This window comes from Triturus cristatus, chromosome 11, assembly GCF_964204655.1.
Source record: "Triturus cristatus chromosome 11, aTriCri1.1, whole genome shotgun sequence".
In the NCBI taxonomy this organism is placed as follows: domain Eukaryota; kingdom Metazoa; phylum Chordata; class Amphibia; order Caudata; family Salamandridae; genus Triturus; species Triturus cristatus.
In genome coordinates this window covers 993,143,812-993,163,710 of record NC_140594.1, presented here as the reverse complement: position 1 = coordinate 993,163,710, position 19,899 = coordinate 993,143,812, and the positions used below count along the sequence as shown (strand labels likewise).

General features: G+C 42.3%; 1 protein-coding gene across 2 annotated transcripts in view; it reads left to right on the top strand.

The window, feature by feature from the left end:
• Positions 1–19,899, top strand: part of LOC146785802 (uncharacterized) — a 444,312-nt gene that overhangs the window by 58,273 nt on the left and 366,140 nt on the right. For both annotated transcript variants that reach the window (XM_085635080.1, XM_085635079.1), the window contains exon 3: positions 19,374–19,527. In XM_085635080.1, coding sequence (XP_085491206.1) covers positions 19,374–19,527 — 154 coding nt within the window. The remainder of the gene's footprint in view (positions 1–19,373; positions 19,528–19,899) is intronic.

Here is a 19,899-nt window from a genome sequence, read left to right as displayed (position 1 = left end):
CAAAAACAGCGAAATCACTGTGCGCAGTTAATGTCTTTTAACACATTGAAACATAAAGCCAGCACACTCTATTTTTCTAAGAAAAGTTTTATAAAAATTATGCTTACAAAATAAGGAGTGTGTTGACTATATGTTTCAGTGTGAAAGACATTACCTCCTCTTCCATTCCTTGTCCCAGTCCTTACTGTATGCACCCTGTGAGGCGGGGCATCCCATAGTCCATATAGCAACGAATGGGACATGGAATTAAGAATCAGGGTAATGAAGATTGCCGGTAAGTAGTCTGAGCACTCATTTCACACAGTGATTTCGCTGTTCATCGTGAATTGTGTTTAAACTGTACTAGGCGCAAGCTGGTTGTGGTGGAAGAGAATGTACGCAGAATGCGCTTGTAAGGCCCCTGGAAATTGACCGCTTTTGTTGAGGTCATTCAATGGTCTTGGGGTTTATGAAGCCTGATTGCGCAATGCTTGCAGGGCCTGCCCCAGCCCCACCTCTCCACCACTGGAGCTAGGCCTGAAAGCCCTTCCTACATGCTTAGCACTTGCTTTCTATTGGTAGTAGTGTTAGCATCGGGACGTGTGATTGGCTGAGGCCGTGACTTTCTATGGTGTATGGACAGAAGACACGGACTCATGTTTGCTTTGTGTAAAGGTTGCTTTATTGTGGACGCAAAATAAATTTCACACTAAAACCTAAAATCCTTTGACCTAAAAGAGTCCACACTAATGATGTCCTCACTTCAAACTAACATCGAATCAGCTGTAATTCCACACCCCAAGTTTTGAAATAATTTCACCCATGGCATTTGTCTCTCTTGCCCCTCCACTTTCCAGTTTTCGAAACATCTCTCTTACCCGTTCTTTATTATTAAATGGACTACTAATCTTGTCTGGGTCAACCAACTCCTTTACATTTTGGCCCATGTTATTTTTCTCTACCTTGGTTAATGGGTCAACCAGCCAGAATGCCTGCACATCTCCTGCCAATCTCCCCCATTCCATATTTTTGTACCCTACTCTTTCCAGCTTAATCAGAAAATATAATGCTCACTTTAATTCTCCGAGAAGCTTGCTTTCTTGATCTGAAAAAGGTCTCCCGAGGTGTTCCCACCCTACCCCAATGGGTATTCATAATTTTTAATCAATCACAAATTACCCCTTCAGCTTCAGGTCATTACCGGACATTGGCAGGTACATTCCATTCTGTCTCAACAATAGTGGCAAAGTGTATAGGATGTCCTCGTGCTTCACCCATTTAATGCCTACTATCTTGCAGAATCCAGATATCTCCCTGTTCATTTTCTCACGAGCATGTGTGAGTGCTATCAGCTTTCTTGACCTCCTTTGAATATTCTTTGGAAATGGCTGCATCCACCTCAGCTGCAAAGCATGCCCCTTGCCCTGTACGTTTCTCAAGTCGCTCTTCATTTGTTTAATTACTTCCAATCCTGTCAATGGAACCACAACATTCTCTCATTGGGGCAAGATGATCAAATCCAGTATTGGCTGTACCCTTTCTATTTCCAACGAAGTGGCTGCAATTGTTTCTAACGCATGCCACCTTACCCGATCCCGTGCATTGCCATTCCTCCAAAAGACAGGTGAATAGTTCATCATACTTTTCTCTTTTTTCATCCTCTCCAGCCCATTTAATGATGGAATGTCCACATATCAATTCCTTCTATTCCTGCTTCCCTTCCAAACTATGCCCTAAGATTCACAAGCCTATATCACCTGTAGGAATACTCCCATTTGGGCCTTCTGGTTATAGACAACCCATGATGTCTGTTACTAATAGAGGGTAGAGAAGTAGACAGTGAGATGTAGAGAGTGAGTAGTAGAGAGTGAGTAGTAGAGTGAGTAGTAGAGAATTAGTAGTAGAGTGAGTTGTCTAGAGTAGTAGAATGAGTAGTAGAGAGTGAGTAGTAGAGAGTAGGGGGTAGAGTAGTAGAGAGTAGAGGGTAGAGTTGTAGATAGTAAGTAGAGAGTAGTAGAGAGTAGTAAAGAGAGTAGTAGAGAGTGAGTAGTAGTAGAGAGTAGTAGAGAGAGTGAGTAGTAGAGAGTAGTAGAGAGTGAGTAGTAGAGTGGTAGAGAGTAGTAGAGAATAGGTAGTAGAGAGTTAATAGGAGAGAGTGAGTAGAGAGTGAGTAGTAGAGAGTGTGTAGAGAGTGAGTAGTAGAGAGTAGAGGGTAGAGTAGTAGAGAGTGAGTAGAGAGTAGTAGAGAGTGAGTAGAGAGTGGTAGAGAGAGTAGTAGAGAGTGAGTAGTAGTAGAGAGAGTGAGTAGTAGAGAGTAGTAGAGAGTGAGTAGTAGAGAGTGAGTAGTAGAGAGTAAGTAGTAGAGAGTGAGTAGTAGAGAGTGAGTAGTAGAGAGAGCTTTGAATGCACGTGTGAGACGGCATGAAAGATCCGAGTTCTCTCGAGTGACAACACAAGAGTTTCTAATCTATTCGCATCTGAAAAGCTTTTACTTCATAGGGTGGGACAAAACGATTTAAATTCACGTGTTTTCAAAAATATTTTCAGTTTACTTGCGCGGTATCAGCAAAATTCCAAAATCACATGTATAACGAGATCTGCTTCATAAGTGGCACAGCCAAAGCTCCAATTAAGCAGGTGTTGCTGAATATCAAACACCGATACATCATTTCACTAGAGTATCACGGATAACTAACGTTGTTCACGAGGGTGACGCCCGTTTTGTTCAATTCAATGACATCATCAACGCTTGCAGTTCACCGGCAGAAAATCTAAAAAGCTTATATCGCTACATAACCTCACCACAACCTCCAAACCTCTCAAGAACACAGGTATTTACTTCTAGCTAAGTGCCGAATTTCAATGTGTTGGGGTAGTAGAGAAGCCCCTAAAGTTAAACAGTGGCTTCAAGATATGGCATATTGCAAGGATGCGTTGAAAACTTACGAAGAAGAACTGCCTGCCAGATCCAAGCCAAGAGACTATTGGAAATATTTGGTTGAATATCTGCGCACGAACCAGGTTGATTAACTGTGTAGAGTGACTGTGTTTTTGTAGTAAAGATTTCATGAGGTAACATCAAACAATTGGTGTAACTGGATGAAGGGTGTTGTAGTACAGTGGTCTGTATGTCGTTCACATGTTTGGACATTGTATGTCCTTGAAAATGCTAATAAAAAGAAATAATCAAGCATTTGCAATGCAATAGGTCTCGCATTTGTTCAAGTTAGAGATGTTGGCTTTAAAAATGGCAATGTTTTCTACTTATTTTTTTTATTTGCAGTGGAGTAATAATAATTGCATAGCACTATGGCTATGAGTGAATTAGTATAGTGAAACATTAAAGTAATTTGAGTGGTGGATATGTTAGTCAGTTATTTGGATTGAGATGGATAGTGGAGGGATAGAATAGGGAAAAAATGTGCACTTATATAGCGTTTGCTACCTATGATGGGGTATTGAAGCGCTTTTTCAGTGAGTAGCACGCTACTCCACAACATATAACGGATTAGTGGGGAATTAGTTAAGTGAAATATAAAAATAATTTGAGTGGTGCATAGGTTAGTGAGTTATTTGGATTGAGAAGGATAGTGGAGGGATAGAAGAGGGAAAAAGGTTTATTTATAGCGCTTGCTATCGCGGATGAATTTATTGCAGAGTTTAGTTCACTGTTGGGTCTTCGAGCCACCAACAAACCAAGGTGCCCGGTAGGCGACCCCAACCTGCCCCCCTCCATTATTTTACTGACAATGTACATGACAGATTGCAGATTTCTGCATACTGCTTTCACCTTCAAATGGTTATTAGCAAATCATTAAAACGTTAGACATTTTTACTTTGCAGGACAGAGGAAATTACCATAACGCCGTCATCGATGTTAACTGGTGGAATAAATCTTGAGAGCATGGCCTAGGCTGACGTTAAATTAACAAATCAATAACAAATCAATGCGCCCTGCACGTCAGTAGCTTAAACACACCTCTAGAATACACTCTACAGATTTTAAGGCAATTTCTAGAAATGAAAGGCGCACAGGATGAAGTTAAATTAATAAACCAATGCACCCGGTTTACCTTCATGCAAAAAACTTAAAACACACCTGCAGAATATATTGCACATATTTTAAGACAAGTTCAACTCCTTGTACAATAGAAGTTCTTCACCTCGCATTTGGCATATTAGTTTAGATATCTAGATTTTGGCCTCTGCAGGTGGGATGAGATGCCATCCCAGAAAGGAAACTAAAGAGATATATAACTGCATCTTTAATACCAAGGCCAACAAGGAGTCAGTCAAAAGCCCGCTTTTAGCCAAGTAATCCAAGAGGAGAAATACATTAGCAGCCAAGCTTTTCCAATAACTAGCCCTGTCTGAATGTTTACCTTAAGAAGATTCTCTGTTCGCTTTATTTCCAATAAATCACGTCATTTGAACATTAAGCTGGGTTCGTCTCCCTTGAACGTATTGTAAACATAATAAAATGGTAGTGATGCTGTTTATAGTTTGTTTGGGGGCAGTTTCCAATATGGGTGACCCCCTCCTCCCAGGTAGACGCGTCCTTGTATTGCTTTATTTGTCAGAAATTCAGCTTGAAAGTAGATCAGATGGACCAGGCTGGGGTTGTGGGGAAAGGTTGATCGAGTGACCCGGAGCTTGGTTTTGTCATTATCTGGCGACATGCAGTGCCCAAATTACTATGAGGGCTGACTTTTCTGAGGCCAATTAAATTAAGGTACTTGAAAAGGGGTGGGGAGCTTTTACCCTCATTGCCATGCCCCAGCTGCAGAGGGTTCAGCAGCACTGTCATCCTGGCAAAATATCTACAATAAACAGCACCACGACGGGAAACATTTTTATGGATGTGACCACCCTTGGGTAAAGTTATGGAAGCTTTAGATAACACAATGTAAGGTTGGGGATAGGCGCAAAGTAATTGCAATGTATACATGTAATCACACAAGATGATTGGCATGCTTCAACTTTGACTGTACAGTACCCTTACAGGTGTAGGTTGTGCAAATCTTCAAAAAAGGTCACTGACAAGGCACAGAAAGAGAGAAAGTCAAGCGCGCGGCCTCCTTACCCGAGCCTCAAGTGTCTGAATCTTCTGTAAATGATCAATCGTTTCATCTCGTTTTTGAAGCTAGTTATTTAGGTCTTTTAAGTTGTGCATTTCCACTATTTCGACTCCCCCCGCAAGTCATAAAAATAACTTTTTACGCAGAGAAACGAAGACTTAAGACAGACAACAGTGGGCCCGGAAAACAGGCAATGAGGAAGCGATAACACAGGGGATCAGAAGACAGGTCATACGGAAGACAGGGGTCATGTTAGACCAGAAGACTGGCAGCGGGTAGGTCCGGAAGACCGACTACACGTGGAACAATAAGACAGACAACTTGTAGGACCAGAAGACAGGCAAAGGAGTTCTAAGCGCTTCCTCAGAAAGCTACGTTTGTGTATCTGACTGTACTCGGCTAGTGTGGACACTATGTGTGCAGCGATTCCTGCAGTTAATAGTTAACAAACTTCAAACTTTGTAATTATAAATCTTTGTATATTCCCCTGATTTTTCACGCCAGTTATCTTTTCATTATTACTTTGCAGCACCCTGGCGCGAGTAAAAAATGTGTTGTGCATAAAAGGCGCATACCCTCTTTATTCAACTGAAAGCGCAGCATAGCGCAAAAATGCAGTGTTTTAAGTGCAGCAGCACACTGAATGAAAAATGCGGTAAGCATTAAAGGCGCCTGCCTCCTTTATCAAAGTGAAAGCACGGCATGGTACAGGGACGGACATTAACAAAAACAAGCGTTGGCTGCGCGCGAGCGGCCGTAGACGCAAAATGAGGTGGAGGAGGGGGAGAAGCGGGAGTTGTGTGTGCGCATGCGTCATCGCGATCGCTCTGAAAGCGAAAGTGAACGCGATGACGCACTCGAGTTTTCAAAGTGCTGCTGGCGGCCGGCTGCGCGCGTGCACGATCGCGTGAACGCAAGCGTTAGGCCAGCCAGCAGCACTTTGAAAATCCCACATACAAAATGTCTCTTCGAGCCAGCGCAAGCGCTGGGGCTCAGCGAGACCTAAAAAAGAACACAGGTATGACAACAACATCGGACCAGAAGAGAGACGTCATTAATATTCCCAATTCACAGCTGTGATAAAAGCCTTCCAGCTCCAACAACGGCCATTTACAAGATATTATGACAGAAGCTTTTATTATATTTTCCAATCCAGTGATGGGCCTACCAGTCCCAGCATGCACAGTGCTGTTGGCTAATGGCCGTTGGGCAGCCTGGCGACTTTGTTTTTTTTTACCGAGGGCTAAATGCTTAATTTATTTTTGCTGTTAATTGTGCCTTTTTGAGAAATGAAACCTCAATCGCTAGAGACTGCTGAAACAATGTTCTAGAAGAGATTTAAATAGAACCCACTGAACACTTTTTTTTTGGGGGGGGGGGGGAATAATGTTTTGTTTTTTTAAACCAAAAGGTACATGACATTAGGAGATAGGAGATGAGAGTTGGAGGGGCGTAAGTGGGAGGAAGAGGGGGGGGGGGGGAGTCTTTTTGTGTGGAAACAACACAGCCCTGCAGCGGCTAGACTGTGGCATGTTTGGCATTTCAGTTAATAAAATAATAAACACAATTTATTAGTGCTTGCAATATTTTAGAATGCAACCAATGATTAGCGTTTATCCGTCTCCATCTCGTTTCCATCGTTTGCTGCACAGTGCGCCTAGAGAAAATGTATTGTGCAGCGGGTGCTAAACAAACTCCTTCCCATCCTCCCCACGCGTCAATGCACAAACGCTATAACTCACAGGAAAACATTAAAATCCCCCCCACCCCCCTCCACCAACAAATATTCATGACTTGCTGCCTCTATGATACTAAAGCAGAAAGCAAAAGGGTTAAGATCTCAGCTCTAGCACCCGTGACACTCGGTGTGATCTTAGTGCACTGGCAGATGGTTTATTTGCTGCCCCGTGGCAGATGCTAGCATAGTGCTGCGCAGATGCTGCGGTGGGGGAGGCGCATTTGATTTTAATTAAATATTTAGCAACTCTTTAGATCTAAAAATGGTTTACAGAGAAACACTCCACTGCCTTGTGGGTAACAGGCTGCGCACTGGGAGATGGTGCTATATCGATGCAAGGCGGGGGTGGTAAAGCCTTTGTATTGATTTATCACAAATTACCTTTGAGTTCGCTGCAAAGGCGCCATTTCCAATGTCTGTCATTGAAATAAGGGACCGTGGCTCATAATACAAATGGATCTAAGTCAATGCGTTCGTATGATGATTGCTAAAGTTTGTACCTGTGAAAACACGGTGTGGCTGTGCTACTGGCCTCGTCAGTAAACACATTATACATACAATGGGGCACGTAAAAACAGATTGGCCAGGCAGCCGCTATAAACAAGCAGCTGTGTCTCAGAGAGACAGATGGAAGGGGAAACAAATAGTGCTTCCCCAGTAAATAAAGGCACTAGTGTAATGCTGCGGGTAAAAGATCCAATCACGCAGGGTGTAGACAAAAGGAGACAGGGTGGCAACAATAAGGGAGTGACATGCCTTCAGTGCAATCATTGCACTGACTTTGGCATAATTTGTGACACAAAACAACGCGCACAAATCAAAAGTTAAGGCGGACCTGGGACGAGGCTTCTGGAAGCGTATCGATTCCAAGAAGCCTCGTATGACGTAGGCAGCGCATGCGCTGCCTACGTCAGGCCGAAACCTAATGAGACATGAACATGAAAGGGCGCCATGTTGGCTTTCAGAAATAGTGACGGTGGAGACGGAAGTGCATGACAGTGACTCGTTTTGTAGTCTCACATAGCAAAATATTTGTTTTTTTGAAGGATCCCATTAACTTGTTTTGCCTTTATCACAATTGATTGCCCTTGGCCTTTTGCAGCTGCTGCTGTGAGTGTAAGTGGGTGTCCTCTACAGCCAGAAGTCAGTTTGACCCGGCCCAACAATATGAATACAAGTGAGCACGTGCATATGTTTGTGATAAATACCCCATTACATGATTGATCACTTCAGGCAGTCCTTTTTAGCCAGAATCACCTCCCATTGTTAATTTTTGCATCGACGCTGTAAGTATGGGTGTAAAGATCCCAGGACTGGCCAAAGGGGTCAGGCATGACATGGGGCCAATTGGCAGCAATGGATTCTTTACACCTCCACACCCTTTATGAAACAGGCCAGTTCCAGCAGGGGATGGCCTATGATGTCTAAGTCAGTGTTCATCACTGATAGCCATGATTCTGAGGGGAACTGTGAAGAGTCTGTGACATCAGGCGCAAGTAGGACAAGATAGCTACAGGCACTGAAGGAGATCACTGTGACAGTGACCCCACACCAGCATTTCCGTCCAGTACTTTCTCTCCAGGTTATGACACGCTACTCTCTGAGAATCCATTCCCTGCTACAGGTGAATCAACTCTGGGGTTATGCGAACACTATGACTGAATCAGCCAGTGGCACACCCTGTCCCCTGTACTTGCCAGGAGACGGAAAGCCATGTCAGAAGCAGCAGTAAGCTGGTGGGAAGGAGACCTTTCAAAGCCCACCTCCACCAGGAGTATCCTTGCATCACTTCTCTCAACTAATAGTTGAGACCTGCCCTGTGTAAGTAAATGCCATAATTCTCTATCTTTTTAATTTGTTCTAATTTCAGCACCACATTACGTCTTATAAGGGCATGCTATTTTGCCACTTTCTTTGCAAATATTTTTTGTCCTTGCTGGCAAAATAAGCATATTGATTTTTTCTGCCACACAACTGAAAGCCAATGGAATAGGAGGATTTTCCTCACAGTTCATACCACACGTATGTTGAGATGTGGGCCCTGCGCATAGATTGTCCATCTTGTGAGGTACTTCAGGTTGCAGTTCTTTGGTGAATGAAGGCTTGATTACTGAGTCCAGATCTAGGGAAGGGACCTTTCACTGAGGTTGGACTTCGGGGAAGCAAGCATCTCTTCCCACCCCCTGAAATCTAGTAATGGAATTCACACAGCATACTATTCCATCATACCACTTATAATCTCATATTAGTCTGACCTGTTTTGTTCTTTTACGGCCCGTGACAACAAGCATTGGCTAAGCCAACCGGTCTGGCTTACTGAAAATGCAAGCTGCACCTATTTACTTTTCAAGAGTTTGCTATTAGTAATACCTGTGCAAGCAGGGGTTGATAGCATCCCTTGGTGGGGAGAAGGAGGATTGGAAGCACACATCTCGTCACAGTTTGCCCCTTTGCATTGTGGTAAATGCAGTACACAATTAGAGTGCCAGTGAGATGTACTGAGACCTGAGGGGACTGTGACAGCATTCTCAGCAACCCCTAATGTAGTTAGTTTTTTTTAAATCTTACTGATGAAGGATAAAATCCAGAAACATGTGTCTAGAGATGAACAGCACTATCTGCACCAACTCTGGTGAAAACCTAAAGCTAACACTCAAGTAAGCGCAGACATTGTACTGCATTTACCAAAATAATAAGGGGCAAACTGGGCTGTTATGAGAGGCAGTGGGTTCCCATCCCTCTTATGTTTGAAAAGGCTCCCTTGAGCCACCAAGCTGATGAGCTTTTGCAGATCCTCCTGTGCGCCAGCGAGAGGTACTGAGACCCGAGAGGACTGTGGGCTTTGTGGAGGTAAGCGGGTTAGCATGACCACTCTCAAGAGCCCTTGGAGGAAGGGGAACTTTAATTACCGTGCCTGGATCTTTATTACCTGGCGGCTCAACTGCAGCAGGCGATACATTGGTTTGATGAAGGAGAGAATTGGGAGCGGAGATTGTTGCGTCATACTTATGATAATGTTCCTTTGCCTGAGCTTTTGATGATGGGGGCAGGGGTTCCGGCCTTTATGCCGTATGTGGTCAGACAAGTGTGCAGAATGTGGAAGAGGGTGGTCCGACTCTTCTTACATAGGGCTCCCTCTGCACCAGATCTGAGTATTTGGACATTGAGCCTGTTTGTGCTTGTTGCGGGGACAATGTCTGTACATAGGTGGCATGCTGGCGGGTTTGATTCCATGTGCGACTTATACCCTAAGGATAGGTTTATCCCCCTGGTGGATGCAGTAGAATTGTTTGGCTTGCAGTGACAGCCCGCTGGATATGGCCGTCCTTACCTGAGATCCGCCAGTAATATCAGACATTGGGAAGACTGCTGAATATGGCTGAGGGCCGGAGACGGATCTCGCATGTCTATAGGGTGCTGCAGGAGGATTTACAGCTGAGCGACTTGCCGGTGCACAACAAGCAGCATGAGATTCTGGGAGATCCTCTTTCTGCTAAGGAATGGGGCGGAGTTCATGAACGGGTTAAGGAGACCTCTCCAAATGTGAGATTTATACTTCTCCAGTATAATGTAATGCATTAGGTGTACCTCACTTAGACTACACTTTATGCATTTTACCTGGCATGATCTCCCTCCTCTTCCTGTTGTGTCAGGCAGGGAACAGACTTTCTACAAATGTTTTGGGGTCCTTGAAAGCAGTCACAGGGTGGTCCGTCCCCAGAGTTGTTGGCCAGTGCCTACTGGGAATTATACTGGCTCAAAAGAAAAAGAAGCTCAGTAGACAGTTTGTCCTCTTGGATTGGGTACTTGCTAAGCGGAGAATAGCCATTAGTTGGTTTTCTCCTGTAGCTCCAAAGGTGTCTGAATGGCTGCGAGACATGGCTGAATGGGAGGTGGCCGAGGAAAGTCGAAAAGCGAAAAACACAGAGACAATAAACTTAAGTATGACCTGCAGGGCTGGGCAGCAATGCTTGTTGAGCTTCTGGAGCCCCCAGATGCCCCGCCCCTGTGAGCTGTGGGTCAGTAGTGAGGGGGGATAAGTTGTTTCACTGAAGGACTGTGATTACAGTGTGCTAAAACTGTAAATGATCATACAGTGTCATTACATTGATTAGATTTTTGCATTGAACCATTTACTTTGTACTCCATGTAATACTTCGGTGTGTTCTAGTAGAGCATGATGGGGAGGGAGGGAGGGCGGGGGGGGGTTGTTATTGGTTTTATATCCAACAATGCTGTTTTGGTATGATAAACTGGTCGTGTTGTAATGGCAATGCATTATACTAAAAAAAGCAGTCAATGGAAGTGGCAAAAGTTGCAGGTAGCTCAGTAAACTGTAACTGGTGAATTTCATTGTTTCTTTGCATTTAAAATGTGACATTATCACTAAGCGCAACATCACTTTAATCTTTAGTTTTTTGCAGTTAGTTTCTAGGATTTTTAATGCAAAGTTAGATATTATTACCATACCTAAGTAACACAACCGTTAAACCTTTTTTCAGTGAGTTTCTGTTTTTTTTAAAACATATAGTAAGATCTTATTATCATACCTAAATTTGCGGGCAGCCAACCCCCTGGCGTACTTTACTTCAGGACATGTGTGGAGTAGGGCTACCCACAGGGCCTGCCCAACTGCGGTCAACTTCACGCAGGCAGCCAACACCCCATCCCCTGCCACACACGGCCCTCTGCCCCAGCCCTCGATTTTTTTTTCTTTTTTGATCCCACACAACTGTCAAGGACTCCCGCAGGACCACACTGGGGAGGGGCTGATCATGCTGGGACCCCAACAGGACCGTGACAAATCATCCAATTTTTTTTCCAATTTTGTTCCCTGGGTGGATTGTCATATAAGGGGTCTGGGTATTCCTATGGTGCCCCTTCTATATAGTTTTAAAAATGTTTTCAGTATTCTGGTACTGAATCCCTGAGTCCTGTAATGGGGGGCACAATATTTTTTCTTCATGTTGTAGCCACCAATCACATTGCTAGGTCCAGCGGAACTCCATTGGGCCCTACCAATCATAGTTCATTCTTTGTAGTTTTTTCCAGCTTGAGTACTACGGCAACAGATATCAACAGATATCTCTAGATTTTAAATCACAGTTTCTCTAAAATGACTGAACAGAATTCCAGCAAACCCAAAACGCACACTTTCTGAGAAGATCTAGCTTTCTCTCAAATTTGGTGTAGTTCTGTTCAGCCGTTATTCCCTGTGGAAACTGCATGTAAAAAAGGCATTTTGGAACACCCCTTTTTCTCAGCCCCTGCTTGTAAGATCATCCTGAAACGTTCTAGGAAGGAGCTGATCTTCTTATGGAAAGTCTGACCTAGCTATAACGACACAGTGGCAAGGACCACTATGTGTTAATATAAATAAATATATAAAGAGAGCTTACCTACATTTCCCTATATTTCCCATAGTGAGATCTCAAGTGGCGGAGAGCGCTACCTACAGGTGAAATGTTACCTCTACATTCCTAAATTCAGTAGTAGGATGCAACACGCTCTCATTTGAAAAGGTGGAGTCATGCACGTCTACACCTACGTGTAAAGCTCCTCTAACAAAGTGTGAATACCCAAAAATTGGTTACACCTAGATGTAGGGGAAGATCCACACATGAGTACATCAACAAATATAAATCAAGCCAAGTGACTCTGTCCGCGTCTCTGCATGCATCTAACTTCTCAACCTGCATCCAGGATGTCAGTTACATACCAAGATGCATTGAATGGTTATGTGTAAGCAGTGTGTTTCAAAAACAACCTTTTGTTGAGAGACACACAGGTCACAGGCTTGTTTATGGTAATAATGCTTACCATCAACAGGTCTTTGAGTAGTATTGACTGATGTCATTGAAATCTCTCTTAAATGTTATCATTTCTGGTGGTGTGTGGGGGGAACGTCTATAGCAGGTAATCTGGAGTTCGCATCTATGTGGCTTGCTAAAGGGGTGTTCTAGTTGAAGGTTGTGAAATGCCAGATGTGCTTCAGTGATTCTTATGAGTGATCCAGTGTCTTCATTTATGAGTGCACCTAACAACTTTGACTCAGCTTGCGTGGTCTCCCATGTCATCTTTGTTTGGGCCTCATGTCGTTCATGTTACTCTTAGATTGCTGAGGTTAAAAATCTTTTGCACAGATAAAATGATAACCCCTTTAATTCAATTTACCACATGTACTCTGATGTGTATCTGTCTTGGTAGATGTGTGGTTGAGTGCAACAGTGTGCTCAGTTATATTTCAATATAAGTGTGCCTTAAATGTAAGCAAGGTTAATGTTCTTATGTGTTGCAATAGGAGAGGCTGGCCATTGTGGGCTTGATTATTCCACCTGGTCGTTTTGTCCAATCTTTTTGTTTCTACTGTGCTACTGTAATGAGTATTCATGGATTGAGTATCAAAGGAGATATTATATAAAATATCTACTGTATCAACAATGTCAATTCTAAATGGTGGAAGCAGAACCTACAAACCTGATTCCTTTGCTGAATAATACATGTGGTGGTTGGTCTGTTAAGACTTGCCTGGCTCAGAATTCTAATGGAGTGAACTCATGGCCTGAATGCATGGTTAAACATCGCCCTGCTTACATCAATATGTATGGCTTCAATGTACCAAAGCATGTAAACGCAGGCATTCACAAATCTGTATGCGAATTGTATGCACTGTTTACCACGTTTTAAACCTGCCCAAAAAGTAGGAACAAAAAGACCTTTTCCGTTCTGTATGGAATGAATATAGTAGATCAATTATTGATTGAGAGTGTGATTAATACAGGCACTTTTTAGATGTGAAGTCGTTCACCATGCATTCCAATAGAACCACTTCCCTGAAGGCACAATGATACACCAAAGAGCCAATTGCATGACATGAGAGGGTAATACTCCTCTGGGTTTAGCCAAAGCCTGCTATATATCTTTTTTTAATAATTGGTAATAATACGCCATCAAAGCAGTAGCGTAGTCAAACCAGTTCTAAAGACGGTTGTATTGTTATGCTATAGGCACAAGACAGGAAACCATGCCACAAATTGGGGATTACTATCTGATAAGGTGTGCTTCTTGCAACTGGGTCCCAGTTTATAGCAAACCTTGCCTGACAGGTTTGTGTGAACAGATGTAACCACATAGTGTCAGGTGTGGTCAACTTTTCAAATTAGCAGCCACGGCCGCTGCAGGGAAGAGCGGTCGGGTGGTGGGGCCAGATAAGGGGTGATTTCAAGAGACGACCACAAGGGTAAATTAAATAAATAATTAATTTTCCCTTGTGGTCGTCTCTCGAAATCCCCCTTCATTAATTAAATGTTGTGGGTTCCCCCTGATTTTTTGGATACATGCTTAAATACTGGCATATGTTGGTCTTTTCTTAATTGCATGGTTGTTAATGGCACATGAGTGTTTGTTTGTGGGTGAATGGTGGCACCATTTAGATTTTAGAGTTTGGCCTTTGTTGAATTGAACCAAAAGCCCAGGCATTGTCTTCCTGCTCATGAGACCCTCTAGCAGACATATCAGCATCAAATATGAATGATAGGGATACTTGTGAGAACCTGGGAGGCAGGCCTGCTATTTAACCGGCTCTTTGTGGGATGCATTAGTAATTTCATATCTATGGGGGTCTACTTCTAAATGATTTTTTGCCTTTCAAGGACGGGCAGTAACTTGTGCAGCAATGTGTACAAATGTTCAAGATACCCTGTGGTTTAATTGTTCAACAGGTAACAGAGTGATAAACAAGTAGTGTAAAAATACTCCACAAGTACAGTAAATATACAGTGAAGCTCGATTGTGTGTAAGGACAAACATTTATTTCAGAAGAACAGTGTATAATTACATTAGTGCAAAGGACACATATGGTTGGAATACCACACATTTCTGGACTCAGAGAAGCAGACATTTATACTGGTGAGCAAGCGGTGTATGGTTATTATGGGGAGGTCTGAAGTCTGGGACGGGGCAGCAATTATTACATCAGTGTCCAGAACATCTTTAGCAAAAATCAGATTTCAAAAAGATCTTTTGCAATAACAAGATGTTTCCAGGCAGTATATTATTTTGAGCAAAACATCTCTTATATGCATGTGTTTGTTTTTATTATGTTTCAGGTTATTTTTATTTGGGGCTCAAAGATTATAGAATATTTTGTCCTTTTTTTGGGAGGGTGTACCCACTAAATACCCCCAAACTCTATTTTCCTATGTTTTAAATATGTGCCTTCCAAATGATAATAATGGACAATCGTAATAAAAACATTAACATATGCATATAATGTGTGTATTTAGTTGTATATATTATATACTTGTTCCTGTTTGTGTACCCTTGCCAAAGTTATTTTATCTGTTGATCAATACATTTTAAATTTACCATGTCAAAATATTTACAATATATTTTAAATTGATGTTGACATGTTACTTATTGAACGTTTATCAATATTGCATTTGAAACTCTGTTGTCAAATTACAAATACTTATTTCTAAGCTAATTTACATTTTTTGTACCATAGAATCCAATGTTTCATTAGGTCTAAGATGTTATGAGATTCCTATGTAATTGTAAAATATATTTTTGTAAAGTATTTTTTACCAAAGATATCTTGGATACAAACGAAAATGATTATCTTTATTCAAAGTATCTTTTGAAAATAATACTTTACATACTATCAACGTAAGCGCATAAGTGTTCTTTGAAGTGGAGTGTGCCTCTCTGTGTGGGTCTGTTTAGGTGTTATTGTGTGTTTGTATACGCATTTCAGGTTTCCTAAAAAAAACATCGAAATATTGTTTGTAGTGGAATACATTAAAATTTTTCCATTGAAATCGTAGTCTGAGGTGCTGGTTTGCAGAGTGGGTTACAAGGGGGCTGTGAAACATAGGAAAAAAGCTTTGAGATACCAAGCTTGGGAATCAGTGTATGAAGTAAGCCTTAATAACGATAATACTGAGTTATGGCATGTGGTCAACTCTCCTTCACTAATGGAGGCGGAATGTCCTAGGCTTGAGATAGTAATCTTAGAAGAAGAATGGATTGATCATTTTTCTGGATTCTATTCAATTCCATCTACTGAGTTGGCAGGGTCAGGCCAGATTACTGTTAACATCGCAGCAGACCACTCACTTTATAGAAATGCAAATTTTTCCTTTAGTTTGGAAGAAGTCATCAGTGCAATAAATGCTAGTAATATGGGGAAAGCTCCCGGCCCGATGGTATACCGGTGGATTTGTTCAAAGCTAATATTTCATTGTGGGGAACTATATTAACCCTGGTATTAGGTGCATGTTGCAGTATAGGCTTCCTACCTACCTGGCCAGAGTCAATTATAGTTCCTATTTATAAAAAAGGCTACCACCTCAATCCTCCTTGCTACTATGCTCACTATTAAAGATTGTCAATCATATCAACATGAATGGACTCCAGGACTGGGCTGATTCAAACGAAATCCTTTCGGATTTACTTAGTTTTTTCGCCCCTGGTTAGGGACTATTGAGCTGGACATGAACCTAACATTTTTAAATTGGGAAATAGACCAAGATTGAAAAGAACAAATATTTGCCTTTTGTAGACCCTTTGTCTGCTTTTGATTGTGTCAGCCATGGCAACTCATGGAATCTTTTAGCAGACCTTGGGGTGGAGACAACCATCATTCAGTTCCTATATATGAAATAGTACTTTCATGAAGTAAGCCTAGGGTCTGAAATGGCATCAAGGGAGAGTGCATTTAGGCCTTCAGTATAGAGCGAGGGGTAAGGCAGGGCTGTGTACTCACTCCTTTTTAGGTCTCGTCTGACCCAGCGCATACGCTGGTCTGGCGAGACTTATTGAGAGGGCTCCAGCCTAGAGCCACAGTGAATGTGCGCGGGCGCGCGCCGCGCTTTACCGCCATTACTTTCGGTTTCACGGCCGCTTTGATGTTTGATCGTGATCTCGATCGCGATCACTTTCACGGCCGCTTTGCATAGCCAATAGGTCTCGCTTTTGGAACCTTATAAGTATTTAGTTATGTAACTGTTGCATGGCTAAACACTTATAAGGTCCCAAAGGCGAGACCTATTGGCTATGCCAATGCTTGTTTATTTTATTTTCATGCAAATGGTCTAGAGAGCGAGTTAGCCAGCAAGAGCAAGGATCTTCCACAAATTGGCAAGCGTCCCATTCCAGCCCTTCTTTACGTGGATGACGCTGTCCTTATGACCAGAACCTCTCTGGGCCTCCAGAGTCTGTTGACTAATTTTGTTACATACATGCAGGACTTCGGTCTTCTAGTCAACCAAAGTAAAACACTTATTATGGAATGTGGAAGAAGGACAGCGAAGTGCAGGGCTATAAAAATTGATAACGTAAAGATTAATACTACAGTGACCTTCTCATACCTGGGTATGCTTTTTGATAAGGAGGGTACATGGACACAGTCCACCAAGGCTAAGATTCTTCTGTTTAGGAAATCAGTCATGGCCCTGTTAAACTTTGTGAGGAAGCTAGGTATGAATCTGCCTAATGAAATGCTAAAGATTTACAATGCCAAATGCTTGCCTAAAGCCACTTATGGGACAGGTGTGTGGGGAAACAGTAATTGCAAGGCACTGCAGATGGTGGAAAATGTTGTTCTTGTGGCGCCTTCTTGCTGTACCTATTAGCTCTTTATCCTTCGTCTGTCATGCAGAGTTCGAATTATAATTTCTTGTTGACATAATTATGGTCAGTCCCATAATGTTATTTCACAAAATGTGGACATCGGAATTTCCGGGTTCAAACCGAGCTATTATTAGGGATTGTCTTAACTTGAGTGCTGCACGGTGTTTTCTATGGGTGTCCTATAATGAACAAATTTCTTGTGATCTGGGACACCCATTATGTTTCGAGCAGCCTGAAACAACGATGAGAAATATGAGCAGAAAAGATCTGAAAACCAAGTGTATGGGGCACTTTGAAGAACTAAAGCTGTCTATAGAATTGCCAAAGCCTAGTGAATTAAAGAATCAATCTATGCTGATCACATATGATATTCAACCCTACCTTAAGTTTATAATGAATTCTAGGCATCGGTTTGTTTTGCCCCATTTCAGAAAGGACATTTTTCAAAATTTAACCAGTTTACCCGTAATGAATGATTGGTCCCAAACATTAGTCAACTGCCCCTGTGACCAAGTGTCAAACCAGAGCACTATGTATGTGGTGTTCATCTGCAAGAAGTATACTGAACAGAGGAAAAATACATTGTTCCAATGTTAAAGTCTTTTAATTATTCCGCATTCTATTACAACGCGTATCACTATGTTATTTTCCTGTAATGAATTATGCTAATTAAAAAAATCACACTAAAATCTCACCCTCACACACTACACTACCCTACACTACTAAAACACCACTACACTACCCTAAACCCTAATACACCACCCCCTACACAACCTTCCCCTTCCCCATGACTGGACCCTACTCTCTAACACTACACTTCACGACCCCCGACACTACCCTAAACCCTAAAACACATACCTACACTACACCAACACCACACCACTGCCCTAAACACTAATTCACCATAAAATCTCAACACTACCCAAACCCTCACACACTACACTACCCTACACTACTCAAACACCACTACACTACCTTAAACCCTAATACACTACCCCCTACACGACCTTCCCCCTTCCCCCTGCCTGGACCCTACACTCGAACACTACTCTTCACAACCCCCCGACACTACCCTAAACCCTGAAACACTACCCTACACTACACAAACACCACACCACTACCCTAATTCACCATAAAATCTCAACACTACCCAAACCCTCACACACTACACTACCCTACACTACTCAAACACAACTACACTACCCTAAACCCTAATACACTACCCCCTACATGACCTTCCCCCTTCCCCCTGCCTGGACCCTACACTCTAACACTACACTTCACCACAACCCTAAACCCTAAAACACTACCCTACACTAACAAAGCATCACCCCACTACCCTAAACCCTAGTTCATTACCCCCTGCACATCCCTCCCCCTACCCACAGTCCTGTCCCAACTCCCAAACACTACCCTTCTCGACCCTGTCACTACCCTAAACCCTAATTACACTACACAAACACAACCCTTAAACCTTAAACACAACCCCCTGCATGACCCTAAAAAATACACTGCCCCACTTACCTCTCTCCCCTCATGGTCCCTCTCTTCACCTTCACTCTTGGATCCACTCTTCTCCTTCTTCAAGCGTCTTAAGAGCAGCTCGTCGTTGTTTGGAAACGGGAGCGGCTCCTTTTCCAAACAACGATGTGGATAGTCTGCAAAGTATTTCACTTGAGTAGTAACAGCATGCTAACTAAAAGTATGCCTACTAAAAGTTCCTGCGAACTAAAAAATGCGCAGTAATAGTAATACGAAGAAATGCACGTGCAGTAATGGTAGATTACCAATAATAAATGTGTGTTTGTATACGCATGTCTTTGTTTCTAAAAACAAATCGAAATATTGTTTGTAGTGGAATACATTTACATGTTGAAATCCTTAGGCCACTGTCAGGCATGTACACATTGATGAACACACATCCTCTAATTGATTTTGTGTTGCAGATATCTTAAAGAAAGGTGGTAACGCCGCTGATGCTGCTGTGGCTGTTGCTGCTGCCTTGAACCTCACTGAGCCTGCCAGTACTGGTGTTGGTGGAGACTGCTTCTGCCTCTTTTACGAGGCCAAAACAAAACAAGTCTATGGCATCAATGGAAGGTAACATACAACTATTCCGAATATTTGTATTTGTTTTAAGACATTCAGAATAAAAGTGAACAATTATATCAAAAGAGAAAAATGGAAGAGGAAGAAAATCAGGCCAAGTCTTGAAAAAAACATCAGAACTATAGTTAGATGGCATAGGAGCACTTCAAAAAGAACTTCAAAATTAAATCAACGATTTTACTTCAGTATTTAATCTTATCCAGAACTATTTACTCTCTAACATTAAAGGCTGTCACATTCGTTTCTTTAGTAGTATGAATGTTTAATATCTCTTTCCTGTTCTTTTAACGCTTGTTCACAATCAGCAGCGCCGTATTGTTTCACAAAATCTGTGAAAGATTTATTTTTAAGTGAGCTACTGTT